The sequence below is a fragment of the Aethalodelphis obliquidens genome, unplaced genomic scaffold, assembly GCF_003676395.1.
Source record: "Aethalodelphis obliquidens isolate GAN/ISIS:26980383/991018 unplaced genomic scaffold, ASM367639v1 scaffold35, whole genome shotgun sequence".
Classification (NCBI taxonomy): Eukaryota; Metazoa; Chordata; class Mammalia; order Artiodactyla; family Delphinidae; genus Aethalodelphis; species Aethalodelphis obliquidens.
The window spans coordinates 13,584,920-13,600,940 of record NW_020837979.1 but is presented as its reverse complement, the minus strand read 5'-3'; the positions used below and the strand labels follow the sequence as shown (position 1 = coordinate 13,600,940).

The window sequence follows — 16,021 nt, the reverse complement described above, 5'->3', positions numbered from 1 at the left end:
CTCCTTCCTCATCCCCTCAACCCCTGACTGATCGCCCACCCCCGCCCCCCACTGAACCCCAGCATCACCTGGTGAGTCTCGGGGCTGCGGCCGTTCTGGTTTGCGCCCTCGAGGTTCAAGGCTTTCACAGCTGCTTGAATTTTCTGGGAATAATTCAAGAAGGCGCCTTTTCTCAGCAGGGCGCTGGAATGCTTGCTTTGCCATTTCTTGATGGCTTTGAAGTGGCGGAGAGCTTTCTGGGGATCTGCTCTGGATAAAACTTCATGGAGGTGCTTCGATTTCATTATCACCTAAACAAACAGACCACACAGACAAAACCAAAGAGATGAGGGCGTCACACAAGGGCCACGTCACACAACTTCACAGGACGGAGGTGGCCCGTGTGGAGCCCTCATGATGCCCCTGGGGGGTCTGAGCGCCCACTGCTAACCAGGGCCCTCACTCTGTGCCAGTCAGACTTGGGAGCTGGCGGTCTCAGGAGCTGAGGTCACGGGGGAGAGACCGTGACACTCAGAGTCCCTCCAGAACATGGCGCCAGGATGGGAAGGAGCCAACCCCGGAGTACAACCTTCGATTCGACCACCTGCTTAATGACCTTGGACGGGCCATGTCAGTTTCAGTTTCCCAAACTGTAAAACAGGGTGACTGCTGAGCCAACGGTGACGATCGCTCTTGGGGCGGTAAGGTGTGGTATGAAAACCGTGGGCTTGTGTGTCAGAGGGCCTGGGTGCAGACACAAGCCCTGCCACTCACCAGCTCGTCCCTGAAACCCTGCCACTCAGCTACCTTGGCTGTAAAATGGGCAGAGGGCCACCTGCGTCCCCAGGCTGCAGGGAGGAGGAAGGGAGACAGCAGCCACGGTGCGCTCTGGTTTAGGGCCCGGCACAAGGCAAATGCCCCACACGGTGCAGTTTTTCTAGACGTATGCGTGCCTCTCTGCCATCTCACGGGATGAGGCACACAGAGGGAGGGGCTCTGACAAGGTCAGGCGTTCCAAGGCATCGCCTGGTGCTTTTGAACTCTTCCCACTCTAGTTTTCAGCGGCCACTCTGAGTGGCAAGGCTCAGGGCGGGAGGCCCACCGCACGGCCCCCGCCCCACGACCCACAGGCACGGGGGACCGGCACACTACCTCACAGTTGCTGGCGAGGAAGGGGAACTGCTTGGGCTGCAGGAACTGTGTCTTGGGGATGTCCAGGCCGTCCTCCCCATACAGGAACTGCACCACGCTGCCGTCGCTGTCGCGGACTGTCAGGTCGTACTGGACGACCAGCCCCTCCAGGTGCTTGATGATGCACCTGTACAGGGACCACTGGCTCAGCGCCCACCGGGCTCGCCACCTCCCAGGGCAGCCTCTGATGGAGCGGATGGAGGGCAGAAAAGGGGACTGCTGTCCTGCAGCCAGGCAAGCCCCCAGGACAGGCTGGCTCCCGTGCCCCAGGCTCTGAGCTACAGCACCTTGTGGCCAGGGGCTGCAGCCACGTGTCCTGAGGAGGCTGGCTGCCCCGCTCGACCCCGACTCCCAGCTCCAGCCCCAGCTGCTGGGACCACCGCCTGCTCCGTCGCTCCCTGGCATGGCAGGGTTCCCCAGGGACCAGGGTCCTTAGACCCAGGAGGCAGGCAAAGCAGCGGGGCTGTCTCCCCATCCAATGCTTCTCTCACGCCATTAGTCCAGAGACTGTCAGGGACAAAGGGGACCTTAGGAACTAAATGCTGACGTGATAGCCCTAACCTGGTGCCTTTTTTCCTCAGTGCTCCCAGCGGTCAGCTGCCGCCCTCAACCTGCCCCCCTCTGCTGCCCTGGTGCTGGCCTTAGCTTACTTCTCTGGCCACCCTGCCTTGGTTTCTCCTCCTGCCACCTTCAGAGGGGGTCTCCTAGGAGCCACTGTTCCCCTGAGCTCCAAGGACAGAGCTCGGCACTATCTTCTCGGCACCCAGCCCGGGGCCTGGCAAGGTTGGAGCTGAGCATCCTTGTCCCCTTTGCTGAAGATGCTGAGGTACCAGGCACCTCGCAGGGCTGCAGCTCTCGGCAGCAGCCACGGCCCCGGAGGCTGCATCTCCAGGCCTCTCCCGAGCTCCAGGCCCCCTCCCTGGAACGTGTCCCCTCGCTTATCCTGCCGCTGCCCCCTCACGCCAGCCACAACTTTCTCTCTCCCCTCTGCAACGTCTTGCTTTCTGTCCACCGTGCCACTGTGCTGCCACTCAGGCCTGACGCCTCCTGCCTCTTGTTCATTTCAGCCAGTTGCCCCACGTCTTCGCCGCGTCGGATTCTCCCTTTCCATCGCCACCCACAAGAGGCAGCCTTCCAACCTACGGCCCCTACTGTCTGAAGGAAGGCACTCGCCCTTTCTGCCGTGACCCTCCACCGGCAGAAGGGTCCTACGGACCGCTGTGCCCTTTGCCCCAGTGGCTGCCGCTCTTCATGCCAGCCCGGATCCCCAACACCCTCCTCTTCCCTGCCCTGCATTCAGATGGCCCCCGACACAGATCCCCCACCCCCGGACTCACACAATCACTCGATTCCTAGCTTTTTCTACACTCCACAGGTATCCTTGAATGATTTAAGAGGATGGAGGTGGGGCGTAACCCCTGCTCACAGGTGGATCTGGCCCTGTAATCCACGCCGGACGCAGGAACTCAGGGCGCACCAGCCCAGACCTGCTTGTTTAACCTCCTCTCTGGGAGGAAAGGGAACACGTAGCTTCTCTGACTGGCCTGTTTGGGCAGGTGGGAGGTTGAAGCTTAAAACTGAGACCGGCCTGGCTCCGAGTGCCGGACCCAAGGGGCATGGAATCCTCTCTGCCCCAACCGCAGAGCCCTCCCGGGGGGCAGGACCAGTTCATCACCACCCAGGACCTTTCTCCCAGGGAAAGGCGCACACGCTGACGCACGGGCCCTTCCTATAGACCTCTGAGCTCACACTTTACCGATCCTCTAGGAGGGGAAGGATATCAGCTATTTTCTGTCTTGGGCCACCCATGGACATTTTTTTCTAGAAGCTTTTTCATCCAAAGGGATCTTAAGTGAATTGTCAATGAAAATGTGAAAAAAATGACAGAGGTGAATGGACCTGCGACGCTGATGCCACCTAAAGGTGGCAGAGCAGGTGCTCTTTACCTTTGGAGGTAGCCGGAGCGGCTGGTCTTCACAGCCGTGTCCACCAGACCCTCTCGCCCGGCCATGCAGTGGAAGAAGAACTCCTGTGGGAGAAGCGGGGACCCAGGTCCCAGGGGTGGCAGTGAGGACGGTGTGCTTCCTGAAGGGTGGCTCGAGCCAGTGCCCCTGGCAGCTCTGATGTCTCCCACGGCCCCAGGGACTCCTGCCCTCCCCTGGGGTTGCCTCTGTCTTATTCTGCCGGAGCACAGAGGGACAAATGTTCCAGCTCCCATTCCCAGGAGCCCGTCCTCAGTGCCATGTCCCACACCCCACACGCACCCCATTTTCCAAACAGAAGTGGCACTGGTGCCTCATCATGTAGGGTTTTCCAAAATTCCACAACGAGACATGGGTTTATAACAGTAATCAGCAAACACGTGCATACATACACACACACGCGCGCCGATAAAAGGTAACATGACTCGAGCTAAAACTCTATGAAGTGACCCCATCCCTCACTCTGATGCTGCCTTTACCACCCTACTCTGTTTCATTCCATGAAGTCAATCGTTTCATGATGCACGAAGGGCTCGCAACCAGAGTTCAGAACTCTCTGGTCCACGTCAGCTCTCCACCACCCTTCGCCAGGGGCCACGGATGACCACTGGAGAGTCCGTGTGGGACTGAGGGAGGAGCCCTGGGAGCAGCTGGTGGCCCTGACACGAAGGGTCGGTCCCGTTCACAACCTGGACTTGGCTGTCTGACCACAAGAGGCGTCCTTGCAGAGACGCACTAGACCAGGGAACAGAAGGTACTAACAGTCGAAAAGCCATTTCTGCCGAGTGTGAGGAGAAAACCTTTCTCTTAAGGGAGAGTTTTGTTGCTGACTGAGGAAAAACTAGACATTTGCTACCGCTGGTCAATTTTCCCAAGGTCAAGGAGGAGCCAGGGGAGGTTCTCTCAGGGAAGCTTTGTGAAATAAGTCTCTGTGATGCTCCTTTTGGCCACAGAGAGCACCCTGGTGAGGGGCCTCGCCGTCCCCAGCTGCCCTCAGATGCAGGGAAGAACGGGTGGAGAAAGGGCACAGAGCAGGAAGAGGCAGAGCTGGGATTGGTCTTATTCATCTTCCCATTCATCAGCAATCCCCCCCGAGCACCCACGATGCGCTAGGCACCGTGCTGGGCTCTGGCATTATGATGGTGAACACGACATGGCTGCGTCCTCTTGGTCCTTGCAGGCCCCAGGGTCTAGTGGGTAAGCAGGGATAGCCTGGCACTTACTACTTGGCTGTCTTTGCTTAAAGCTGCTGGTGAAGGTCACAGGCCTCTTACTGTTGAGCTTAAGAGACGAGGAGAACAGCCCCAAGGAAAACCCAAACTACATACAGGAGGCTTGATGCCGGTGAGGAATCTGCCAGTGACGAAGCCGCCAGCCCTGGGGGTGAACTCATACGGCTCGAAGCAGGGCAGTGACTTGCCAGATGCCATCAGCGGGGGTCTCCGGCCTTCCAGTTCGATCTGGCCCAGCAGGCACGAGATCTGGGAGAAAGGAAACCCAAAGGCAACTGAAGACCCACATGCTCGTTAGATGATGCTCTGTCCCAGCAGGGGATGCGGGGGGCCTGCTCTTCCAGAAACACTGCATGGGATCCAAGTTCCTGAAGGCCAACCTAGATTGCTAAACGAGCCCAGAAAGCTGACCTTCCAGGAAGATAACTATGTCTTCCTTTCCATGACGGCAATTTTCGCATTTGGACTCAGTTGAAACGGACGGTGTTTGTAAAAGCAGCCATGTTTCAGAAGCATCGCGTGTTATACTTGGACAGGACCCCCAGGTCCTAACGGGGAAACTGAGACTAGCAGAAAGAGTAGTTTAACTGTGATCTTTAACATTCTCAGGTCAAAAGAGAATAAAACTGCCTATTAATGTTCTTGGGGGGAGAAGAGCAGCAGGTCTGGATTTTATTTAGTTGAAAGGGCTTCCCGATGGCCTCCAGCCTTTTAAGCCCATTCCTATTGCTCTCTACTCACCAGATAATGAGATGGTCCTTGAGACCCTCTCAAGGTCATCAAGATATTTTTTAAAAGTTGCTAAAATGTGTGAAAATGCTGTGATAGCACTGCAGTAATTGGTCCTCCATAACGAGCCAAAAATTAAAGGTTAAGAAACCTCTAGGACAATGCCTATAATGTAACACTGAATGAAAAACGCAGATCGTGCAACATTTCAGGATCTCAGCTAAGATTATAAATACACACACGCCGTGTTTATATATAACGTGACTATGTATAATAATACAGTGTGTAAGTTTACAACATGGATCTGTTTGGTACACGTCAGTATCTGGATATTTGTGTCGGTATCTGTCTATAACACTTAACAGTGGTTAGCGCCTGCACTGATTTTGACATACTTCTGTATTTTTCAGTACTTGCCACATTTCGAACGGAATGTGGATCCTTTTAAAAATAGAAACAAATCTGAAAAGGGCCTCCTGCAACTACCCCACCCTTCTGCAAACCAGCCAGCACCCGCCTCGGCTCACACCTGCATGGTATTCACAGTTGAACCTTTGGCTCCAGACTGCACCATCATCTGCAAGTTGTTCTCTGGGAACTGTCTGTGCAGGCCGAAAGGCATGCATGCCTGCAGATGGAACACACGCACTGGTCAGTGACTCACCCTCTTGGGAATCCCAGGTTCAGAAGGTAAATCCAGGATGCAGAAGCCAACACAGACTACTTATCTAGAGAGAAGCGCCAGGTCCCACGCGAGGTAAGAAGTCTCACCCGGCATCAACCCTTTGGCTAGAAGCCCTGGAGAGAAGTCTACAGGATGGCCCAGCACAGCAGAAACTTACACAGCATTTTAAATCAACTATACTCCAATAACAACTAAAAAAAAGAAAAAAAAAAGAGGATGGCCCAGGGTGCTGCGTTCTCTTGACACCTCTGCCAGGAAGCCCGAAAGGAGATGCAGAGGGGCCAGCATCTCCAGTTCATGATTCTGAAAAGCAGCTGGTTAAAAATAAAACCTAAGGTGGTGCCCTTGGGAACCTGTCCAGCAGAGCATGGCCTGGCCCTGGACAGTAGCAATGATGACCAATGTCTGTGTCACACTCACGTTTCCCAACATGCTGCCCAAATACCAAGCAGGAGGCTCACCTTGGCTCCTGGGCCAGCGGAAGCTAGCAAAGCCCCCAGGGGGACCAGGGAGATGCTGAGGTGGGGGGAGCTCTGAGTCTATCTAAGCTTCTGCCTAGGGTTGCAGAGACCCAGCCCCACACAGGAGAGGCAGAGTGGATGGAAAGAGATGGAGGAACAAGAAATAATCCTAAGATGCTTCTGAGACAACGCCCCACCTGCAGCGTCCCCAGTCAGCCCTGGAAGCTGAGCCTCCTGGTTTTCACGCAGTACTGGAGGGCTCCTCTGAACCACGACTCTCAAGGACGGAACTGTACCAAAAGGTCTGCATTCTTGGCCGCTGAGGGGATGCTGACAGCCAGTCAGAGGACTCCACGGGCAAACACTGACTTCTGCTGGGCACTGGCCACGCCTCCCTCCCTCCTCCTCAGGTGGGGCCTCAAGGCCCAGGAGGCAGGGTGAGGGCCAGGTGGGCTCCTTCAAGCCGCAGGACTGGGAGCCCCAGCTCTGGGCTGAGAAGGCGAGAGAACGGGGTCTGCCATCCTAGCCTGTGCGGGGACGTCCCTCTCCTTTCTCAGCTGCGCAGGAAGGGGCTCTGGAGGACTGGCAGGGCGCTCACCTCACCCAGGGCACCGTGCAGATTAGCTCCTAAATCCTCCCTGCAAGCCCACGAGGCAGGTGCTCTTCCCATCCCCCACCCCCTGGGGGAGGACACCTGGCTCAGACCGCTCACATCACACAAGGCCCGAGATCTCACAGCAAGTCCGCGGCAGAGCCAGGATTCGAACCCAGGCCTTCACTCCTGGGTCCCCCATATAAGCAGCACTGGTGGTTTTGATCCTTCATTCTGCCCCTCCACCCTGCAGTGGCCCCTGGGAAAGATTTCCTTCCGTCCCCTTTAATGCAGTTACCCTAAAATACAAACATTTAAAATGAAAAATAGTGGGGAATTCCCTGGTGGTCCAGTAGTTAGGACTCGGTGTTTTCACTGCCAAGGACCTGGGTTCAATCCCTGGTCGGGTAACTAAGATCCTACAAGCTGTGCGTGGTCAAAAAAAAAAAAGAAAAAAGAAAAACAGTGCAATGTCTTCTTTCTCAGCATTCATCAAAGACCTTTCCAGACCCCAACGGGGTGAGGGAATGAAGCCCTTGGCTTTTCAAAACGATCAATTCTACTCGCCCCACCTCACGTCTCACCTAGTCAGCTATTAAACAGCCAAATTGCTCCAAAGAGCCCAGAGCGAGAATCAAAATGTAATTTTTTAAAACATCAGCATTCAAAATGGTGGTGGTAAGTGCACACACTGCTGGACTAACCTTGTTAATTTCATTGCTGTAATGATTCACTTCCTCCTTGAACTTCAGATCAATCATGTTAAAATCCCTCTGGTCTTTGCCCAGATGGGCATCCTGCCACTTCCCTCGGACCTCATCACACGATGCCACTTCTGGAAGGTTTAACGCAGCCCTGACAGCCTAGAATGAGAAAAGGACAACGTCGAAGGCTGCAGCCAGGTGAGGAGGGTGTGGAGCCCAGCCAACCCTCTGCGGCAGGCAGTAGCCACCCAGGCCCTCCTCACCCGGGGCCCACAGTGGGTGGACTCCTCAATGATCCTGTGTCTCCTGACATCTGCCTTCGGCTTGACCAGAATGTCTTCCACGCCTGTGAAGTGAAACAGACAAGCTTGGATGAGACCGGGCCTGACTTCTCACCAGGCTGTGAACTTGGTGAGGTCAGGGCACGGAGCATGGTGCCACGCATGCAGGGAACACTTGGACAATGATGGTGACATTCATATCACCATTAAGAGACTGCTACCATCTCTTACGGGCTTACCATTTTACAAAGGACAAAACTTAAGGCTCGAACTTGAGCCCAGAGTTACAGTGGCAGAGAGTAAACCCAAGCCCACGTCCCGAACTTGTGCTCTTAGCCACCAGCTCTACTCCCTCCATTCAATAAAAACATGTTGGATGGATGGGCTAGAGGTGAAGATGACGTTTTGCGTGAAAAACTGAGTTTGAGGAAAGAAGAGAGGGTGGGAGAGGACATCCTAGTTTTGACTCCCAGGAGTCACACTGCGTAGGGCCCAGCCTATGTGGTTGTGAGAACGCGTGTGCAGGCACACACACAGACATGCTCGAGCCTGGGGGACAGGGACCACCACCGCAGGGTCCTCATCATTGCACTGGAAGGAGGAAAGCCTGGGTCACTTCAGTTAAGCCTGTCCTTCTGGCTTCAAAGGGCTGAGGAATTCCTCACCTTGGGCAAGAAGTCTTCCCACTTTCTCTTTCAATGAACTACTTTCTGTCTACATCTGAGAGCTACTGGACTCCAAAGTCCCTCGGCCAAGGTCTGAGTGGGAAGGGAGACAAAGGCTGCACTGTTCCAAAGCGGGGCTAAGGTGGCTGGGACTCCCACATGCAAAGTCCTGGAAGCTTGAGAGCCTCTAAAGAGCTTGTGTGAGCAGGAGGGGAAAGAAACTGTCCCTCTGCGAGGAAGCCACAACCATGAAAGTGGGCCCTTCCATGGGGTCAGCTCCAGACCGCCTTGCTGTCCCTCCAGCGGCCTCCGGCTGCGAGGGCTAGAAGGCACCATGGCTAGCCCGGCCTGCCCTCCGAGCTCGACGCCCAGCTTGGCCCTGCGCCCTCCCAGTCTCTCGGCACCAGATGGTCTTTGCACTTTGGCCAACTTCTCCTCGTACCATGTGCTGAGCAGAGCTGCCTGTTAGGTTTGATCCTCGTCACTGTCTGGGTGTGGGATCTTCCTCTACTTTTCGCTTTGAAAGATATTTGCTCAAGGGTGTTCATCCCAGCAATATCGTGACAACCAGGAAAGAGCTTAAATGTCTAATAACAGGAACTGGTTAAATAAGCTACGGTACACGTACACAAGTAGAAGAGTCTGCAGCCGCAGACCTGAGGATGTCGGTTTATATTTGCTCACCCAAGAGGACATTTATAAAACACATCTGCAACTGGAGGGAGGGGGGCAGATTACAAAACACTAGGTCGTGTAGGATCCCCTTTTTTCTGAATGTGTTTGCACTTGGCAAGTCTAGAAAGACACACATCAAATCGACATTGGTGGTTATCCCTGGCAGTTGAATGCTGGGTGATTTTAAGTTATTTTCACACCTGTACTACGTTATTTTGACTTGTCCACGATTAATATAAATTATACAATTACGCAGGCCCCGCTGCAGGCCGACGAGCCAACTCCAGCTGCGGCAGGCCCACCGGCCCCACGTCTACACGGACACGGGGTCTCAGTCCCACCGCTGCTGGTCTTGTCGGCTGGACGATTCCCACGCTCACTGGGGCTCCTGTTCAGCACGCAGCCCGTCACCCACTCCTCACAGGAAACTGCTGGAGGGCTCAGACTCCGCTCTGCGCACCTGGAGACACGCTGCCCTGAATGAGCTCGGGGCACAGAAGGTATCTGCACACGTGTTTTCTTTACAAAGCCAACTTCCTAAACAGCGGGCTCTCATTTCCAGGGAGGAAACCAGAGAGTTCCTCTTCCTGTCTTAGGATCACCTGACAGGTCTGCCCCAACGTGGTGTTTCCAACCTCACCTGCTGCATCGGGAGGTGTAGGCAGCTCTGACAACAGGGAGGGCCCTAGATGGAGTGCGGAGGATTCTGCACTGGAGGATTCTGGAAGGGCACTTGCAAGAGAGAATGGAGGTGAGTGTGAGTGTGAAAACATCGGTCTCAGGGACCGAAAACCAGAAAGGGTGGGGTTGAGAAAGGGACAGAATGGAAATGGAGATGAGGGTGCAGGGGGGTGTCATTCTGTGCTACGTGAAGAAACATGGGGTTGGGGGGTGGGGGAAGCACTGAGAAGGAGCAAGGCTGTGAAGTGTGGCTGGTGGCCGAGTGAGGATGCCTTTGTCGAAGGAGCCCAGCTGTTCCCCTGGAGGCTGCCAGGAGAGCCGGGGAGACATGCTGGTGTGTGTGCTGGCCAGGGGAGGGGGCCCCAGGGCCACCTGCCCACACTCACCCAAAGTGAAGCCTCTGTAGAGCTGCAGGTAGGCGGTGAAGAGGCGGGCCAGGCAGGTGAGAACCTTGCCGCTGGTCTCCCCGCCATAGATCTCGTAGCAGCAGTGGACCAGGCCATAGGCGGAGCTCCCGTAATGTGCCTTGTCCAGCACCCCGCAGAGCAGCTCCCCTTCCCTGATGATCACCTGCAGAGGGACGGCCACCAACGCTGGGTTGGAGGCAACGCCTCCTGTGTGAGGCCCCCAACCCCACCCCATCTCGTGTCTTGTTAACCTTATTGTAACCTGCCTCAAGCCCTTGATGCAAAGAAGACTACACACACACACACACACACACACACACACACACACACACACACAGATATTTCAGTGTGTTCTTATGCCCCGTGCTCCCTCCACCCATCCGTACTGACTTAAAGTCAAGGATCCTTGACAAAAACCTTGTGACTGGAAATGAGAACACCTAGCGTCTAAACTTCATAACCGTGACCTTGGCCTAGGTACTTCCTTCCTTGTACCCTGGTAATAAGAAAAACACAACCTTTTTGATATCATTTAAGGCCTGAATTTGTACTTCCATAAAGTTGGTTTCAAGCATTAGCAGCTAATTCAAGGAAGGACTTCTAGTTGCACGGTGCCACACACATTAAGTATGTAATCTAGGAAGGGAAAGAAGAGGGGCAGCTTGGGTTCCGAATGCGATGTGTGTTAGACCCTGTGACAAAGCACTTGTGAGCTGGGGCCTTGGGGATACTCCCCCACCGAGAGCACACAGAGGCCTTGGCAGTCTTTAGTGTGTCGCTCTCCTGCAGCAGCACCGTGCCCCCCGGGTTTGGCTGCCCTGGGGCTGCCCCCGAGGCCTGGTTCCTGCGCATAGAGCTGGGAGGTGTGAAACCTCACAGCAGCGTAATGATCTTCAGCCTCTCAGGGGTCTCAGGGGAAAACACAGGGTCTGCATTTCCAAGCTTTGCTGAGTCAAGTTCAGAGGCCTTCTGCCAGAGAAGCCTTTCCGTGCTGGTTATGAGTTTTATACTGAGAGTCAAATGCTAATGGTCAACTCTTACTCTTTCCAAAACCGAAGTCGACACAGTTTGGGTACAACTTCTTCCCTTCAGGCACGACTCCTCTTTCTGTGCACGTGTCTCCATTTCTCTGTCTTGATTTTAAATCAAGCTGCCTAAACCCAGGACTGGAAGTCTCCAACCCACACAGCTGGGCAGCCATACCTGGGACTCGCACATGGAGTCGGGGTTAAAGCCGGGAACGGGCCGAGGAGACTCCTTCACCCAGGCCTTCCCGCCAATCTTCGCCTTTCCTGACAAGTTCAGTGGGACGTGATCCTCTGGGATTATGTTGATGAGCAGCGTGGACACAACCTGGAAAGAAAAAGAAGACAAAGCTGATGGAGGGAAGAAAAGCTGAGACGTTCCCTTTTAGGGCCCCCTGTCCCTCTTCATCCTGAAAGGCAGACAGCTCCATTCTGATGAGCTGCAGGTGAAGCAGAAAACAACAAACAGAAAAACACCACCAACAAAAAAGGGACAGTTTCTTGTCTGTGGGACAAGATCTCAGTTTTTACTTTTCTGCTTACATGACTTAGGAGGGAGGGAGTTTAGGATTGGAAACAAACACATACCACTAAGAACTTCACTTCTTCTTAGAGTGAAGAATCCTCTAGACTTGAAATCAACTCCTTGAATAGACCAAAGGAAGAAAAGGAAAATAAACTGCTGTGGGATCACAGCAGAGAAAGATTTAAATTTGTATGTGGTTAAAAACAAAAAAAGGAAAACAGACAGCAGGGTTGAGAGAGATGGTGGGGCTCGTAACACCGCCCTCTGCCAGGGAAAGGCAGCTCTGACACGTGAGCCCCAGGACTGAGGCAAAGGTCCAAGAACCCCGTCAGAGGCATCCTTCTCTCATTTTCAGGCCACATCAAAAGAGATGACAATTATCACATACAGTTAGTAATGTCCTCCCACAGAACAGTGCTGACTTTCTGGGGGGCACCAAGGAGGAAAGGATATACAGACTAAGAATCCAGAGTCTTCCCTCTGAAGAGCTTCACAGAGGAGGCCCGAGGTATGTGACTGAGAAGCAGGCTGCGGTGGAGCTTCGGGGATAACGGGGTGTCCCAGGGTCCACTCCATCACTGACTGGTCGTGGGCTGGGGGGCAAAGGGTTACGTTCTCTTAGCCTTAGCATGGCTCATGTGTAGCATAGAGATGAGATCCGTTTATTCATTCAGCAATTATACATTGAGGGCTTACTTTGAGCCAGGCGCTGGGGGAGTCATGAATAAAACAGTCTGCCCTCAGTGGAGCCTCCAATCCCGAGGGGATCCACGCTTTGGAGGAAAATAAAGTGGGGAAGGAGGACCCAGAGTAGGGCAGGCGGAGAGAGTACCTGGGATTTTACACAAGACAGGCAGGGAAAGCCTCACCACGAAGGAGAAGGGAGCCCTGCAGAGGTCAGAGCATGCGTTTTGGGCAGAAGGCTTTTCGTTTGAGTGAGAAGGAAAGGTAATCGGAAAGTTTCGATCAAAGGAGCGACGTGCTCGGATATAACTTTTAGCAGGATCACCTGTTCCAAATACATTCCTGGTCTGGACTTTGAAGCTAAATAAATGCTGCAAAGAATAAGCCTCCCAAGTGACACTGACAAGAAGGACTGGCACTTTGGAAGCAGTTATTGAGGCGTCCTGAGCGGGGAGCACGTGGGACGCTGTCTCTGTGTGAGGCCTATCACAGGGCGCGCTGGTGATGTGACTGCTGGGCCACCCCATGGCTCCCACACAATTCACTTCTACGTAGCTAATACCAGAAATAAATTTATTTGACTGGGATTAATCATGGCTACTGAAAAGCCGGGGAGTCCTTCCTCTGCCCAATTGGGCCCATCGGTATGGCCGTCCACTCAATACACGACTGCCAGCAGGAGGCCAAGAGAGGCGATTTCACAAACAGCTGCTCCACAGAGAAGCCACGTGGGGGCAGCCGTACCTGGGGATGACCACGGGTCAGCTCCACAGAGGCCAAGGGCACGCATTCCCAAAGACACGGCAGGCTGGGGGCAGGCAGACCGGTCAGACAGGCCCAGGGCTGCGGAGGGGCTGGGAGCCGCCGGCTGGCATCAACGGCTCTCTGTGTGCCTGTGCCCTACAAGGAAGTATCTATATGTGCACAGTGGGGTCGGGGCAGCTACGGGAGCAGCTGTCTTTTCACGCATGGGCTCTGGGAACCAGCGACAGCTGGCAACAGCATCGTGAAAGAAAGCAGACAACAGCCCTTGTTATCCCTCAGAAAATGACCAGGAAGGTCATGGCCCCCGTGCTTCACAAGGCTGGCACCGCCAGGAGAGGGGGTGAGGAGTAAAGGCAGGAGGGTGACTTCCCTGGGATGCTGACCACAAGCTGCACTTCAACCGCAGTGTCACATGCCCAGTTGGGACCGCCAGCTGGGCACAGTCAGGATGGAAAGTCTGAGAGAAAGGTAACATATGTATCCAACCATCTAAGGACAGGGAGATGTGACCTGCCACCTCATCTGTAAAATCAAGGGGGCAGTAAAAGCATTTCACAATCTCAATACCCTTTCATGATAAAAACACTCAACAGACTAGGAACAGGAAGGAACATCATCGACCTAATAAAGGGGAGGCGTCAATGAAAACCCTACAGCTACCATTCTCAGCGAGCAAAGACGACGCTTTCTGCCTAAGATCAGGAACAAGAAAAGAATGTGTGCTCCCGCCACTCTATTCAACAGAGGTTCTAGCCAGGGCAATCAGGCATGGAAAGAATAAAGCTGCTTTCAGATTGGAGAGTAAGAATGAAAACTACCTCTACTTGCAGATGACATAACCTTTTGTAGAGAGGACCCAAAGGAATCCACAAAAAATTATTAGAGCTACTAAATGACTTAGCAAAGCTAAAGGATTTAAGATCAACATTCAAAAACCAACCGTAGGGCTTCTCTGGTGGTGCAGTGGTTAAGAATCCGCCTGCCAATGCAGGGGACATGGGTTCGAGCCCTGGTCCGGGAAGATCCCACATGCCACAGAGCATCTAAGCTCGTGTGCCACAACTACTGAGCCTGTGCTCTAGAACCCGCAAGCCACAACTACTGAGCCTGCGTGCCGCAACTACTGAAGCCTGCATGCCTAGAGCCCATGCTCTGCAACAAGAGAAGCCACTGCAATGTGAAGCCCGTGCACCGCAACAGAGTAGCCCCCGCTTGCTGCAACTAGAGGAAGCCTGTGCGCAGCAACAAAGACCCAACTCAGCCATAAATAAATAAACAAATAAACTTGTTTTTTAAAAAATCAACCATATTTCTACACATTAACAATGAACAATCTGAAAATGAAATTAGGAAAACAATTCCATGTACAATAACCTCACGAAGAATAAAATACTCAGGAATAAATTTAACCAAAGAAATCCAAAACTTGTAAGTGGAAAACAATAACATACTATTTAAAGAAATTAAAGAAGATCTAAGTAAATGGAAACATCATGGATTGGAAGACTTCATATTGTTAAGATGGCAACACTCCCCAAATTGATCTACAGATTCAATGCAATCCCTATTAAAATTCCAACTGCCAGTTTTACACAAGTGACAAGCTGACCCTACAATTCATATGGAAATGCAAGGCACCCCAAATAGCTAAAACAATCTCGAAAAAGAACAAAGCTGGAGGACTCACATTTCCAGATTTTAAAACTTATTTCAAAGCTACAGTCATCAGGACATGATATTGGCATAAAAATAGACATATTGATTAATAGACTAGAATTGAGAGTCTAAAAATAAACCCATACACCTGTGGTTAACTGATTTTTAACAAGGGTGCTAAGAACATTCAATGGAGAAAGAATAGTCTTGTCAACAAATGGTGCCGAGACAACTGTGTTATCTACTGGCAAAAGAATGAAGCTGGACCCCTACCTCACACCACATAGAAAAATTAACTCAAAATGGATCAAAGACCTACATGTAAGGGCTAAAACCATAAAACTCTTAGATGGAAACACAGCTGTAAATCTGTGTACCCTTGGATTAGGCAACAGATTCTCAGATGTGACACCAAAAGCACAGGCAACAAAAGAAAAAGTCAATAAACAGGACTTCATCAAAATGAATATTTGTGTGTTGAAGGGCACTATCAAGAAAGTGAAAAAACAACCCATATAATGGCACAAAATATTTGTGTGTCATATATGTGATACAGATCTAAGAGCCACAATATATAAAGAACTGTTAGAACTCAACAATTAAAAAGATGAACAACCCAATTAATAAATGGGCAGAGGGCTTGAATAGACATGTCTCCAAAGAAGATATTATAAATGGCCAGTAAGCATATGAAAAGATGCTCAATATTTTTAATCATTAGGGAAAGGTAAATGAAAACCACAACGAAACACCACTTTGCACCCACTAAGATGGCTATTTAAAAAACAAAAGACAAATAAGTGCTAGTGTGGATGTGGAGAAATTGGAACCCTCATACATTGCTGGTGGAAATGTAAAATTGTATAGCTGCTTTGGAAAAACGTTTGGTAGCTCCTCAAAAATGTTAAACATAGAATTACCATATGACCCAGAAATTTCACTCATAGCTATATATTCAAGAGAATTGAAAGTACACATTCATAAAAAACTGGTGCACGAATACTCAATGCAGCCTTATTTATAACAGCCAAAAAGTGGAAACGAGCCAAATATTCCATTTATCAACTGACAAATGAATAAACAAAATGTGTTATAACCATA

At 52.2% G+C, this 16,021-nt stretch overlaps 1 protein-coding gene across 3 annotated transcripts in view; it reads right to left on the bottom strand.

Annotated features, from left to right (window-relative positions):
- POLR1A (RNA polymerase I subunit A) overlaps positions 1-16,021 on the bottom strand; it is a 76,433-nt gene that overhangs the window by 15,502 nt on the left and 44,910 nt on the right. For all 3 annotated transcript variants that reach the window (XM_027129153.1, XM_027129154.1, XM_027129155.1), the window contains exons 15-23: positions 11,468-11,617; positions 10,244-10,427; positions 7,819-7,901; positions 7,556-7,714; positions 5,643-5,741; positions 4,481-4,633; positions 3,117-3,199; positions 1,132-1,297; positions 69-290 (exon numbers count right to left, since the gene is read on the bottom strand). In XM_027129153.1, the coding sequence (XP_026984954.1) occupies positions 69-290; positions 1,132-1,297; positions 3,117-3,199; positions 4,481-4,633; positions 5,643-5,741; positions 7,556-7,714; positions 7,819-7,901; positions 10,244-10,427; positions 11,468-11,617 (1,299 nt within the window). The remainder of the gene's footprint in view (positions 1-68; positions 291-1,131; positions 1,298-3,116; positions 3,200-4,480; positions 4,634-5,642; positions 5,742-7,555; positions 7,715-7,818; positions 7,902-10,243; positions 10,428-11,467; positions 11,618-16,021) is intronic.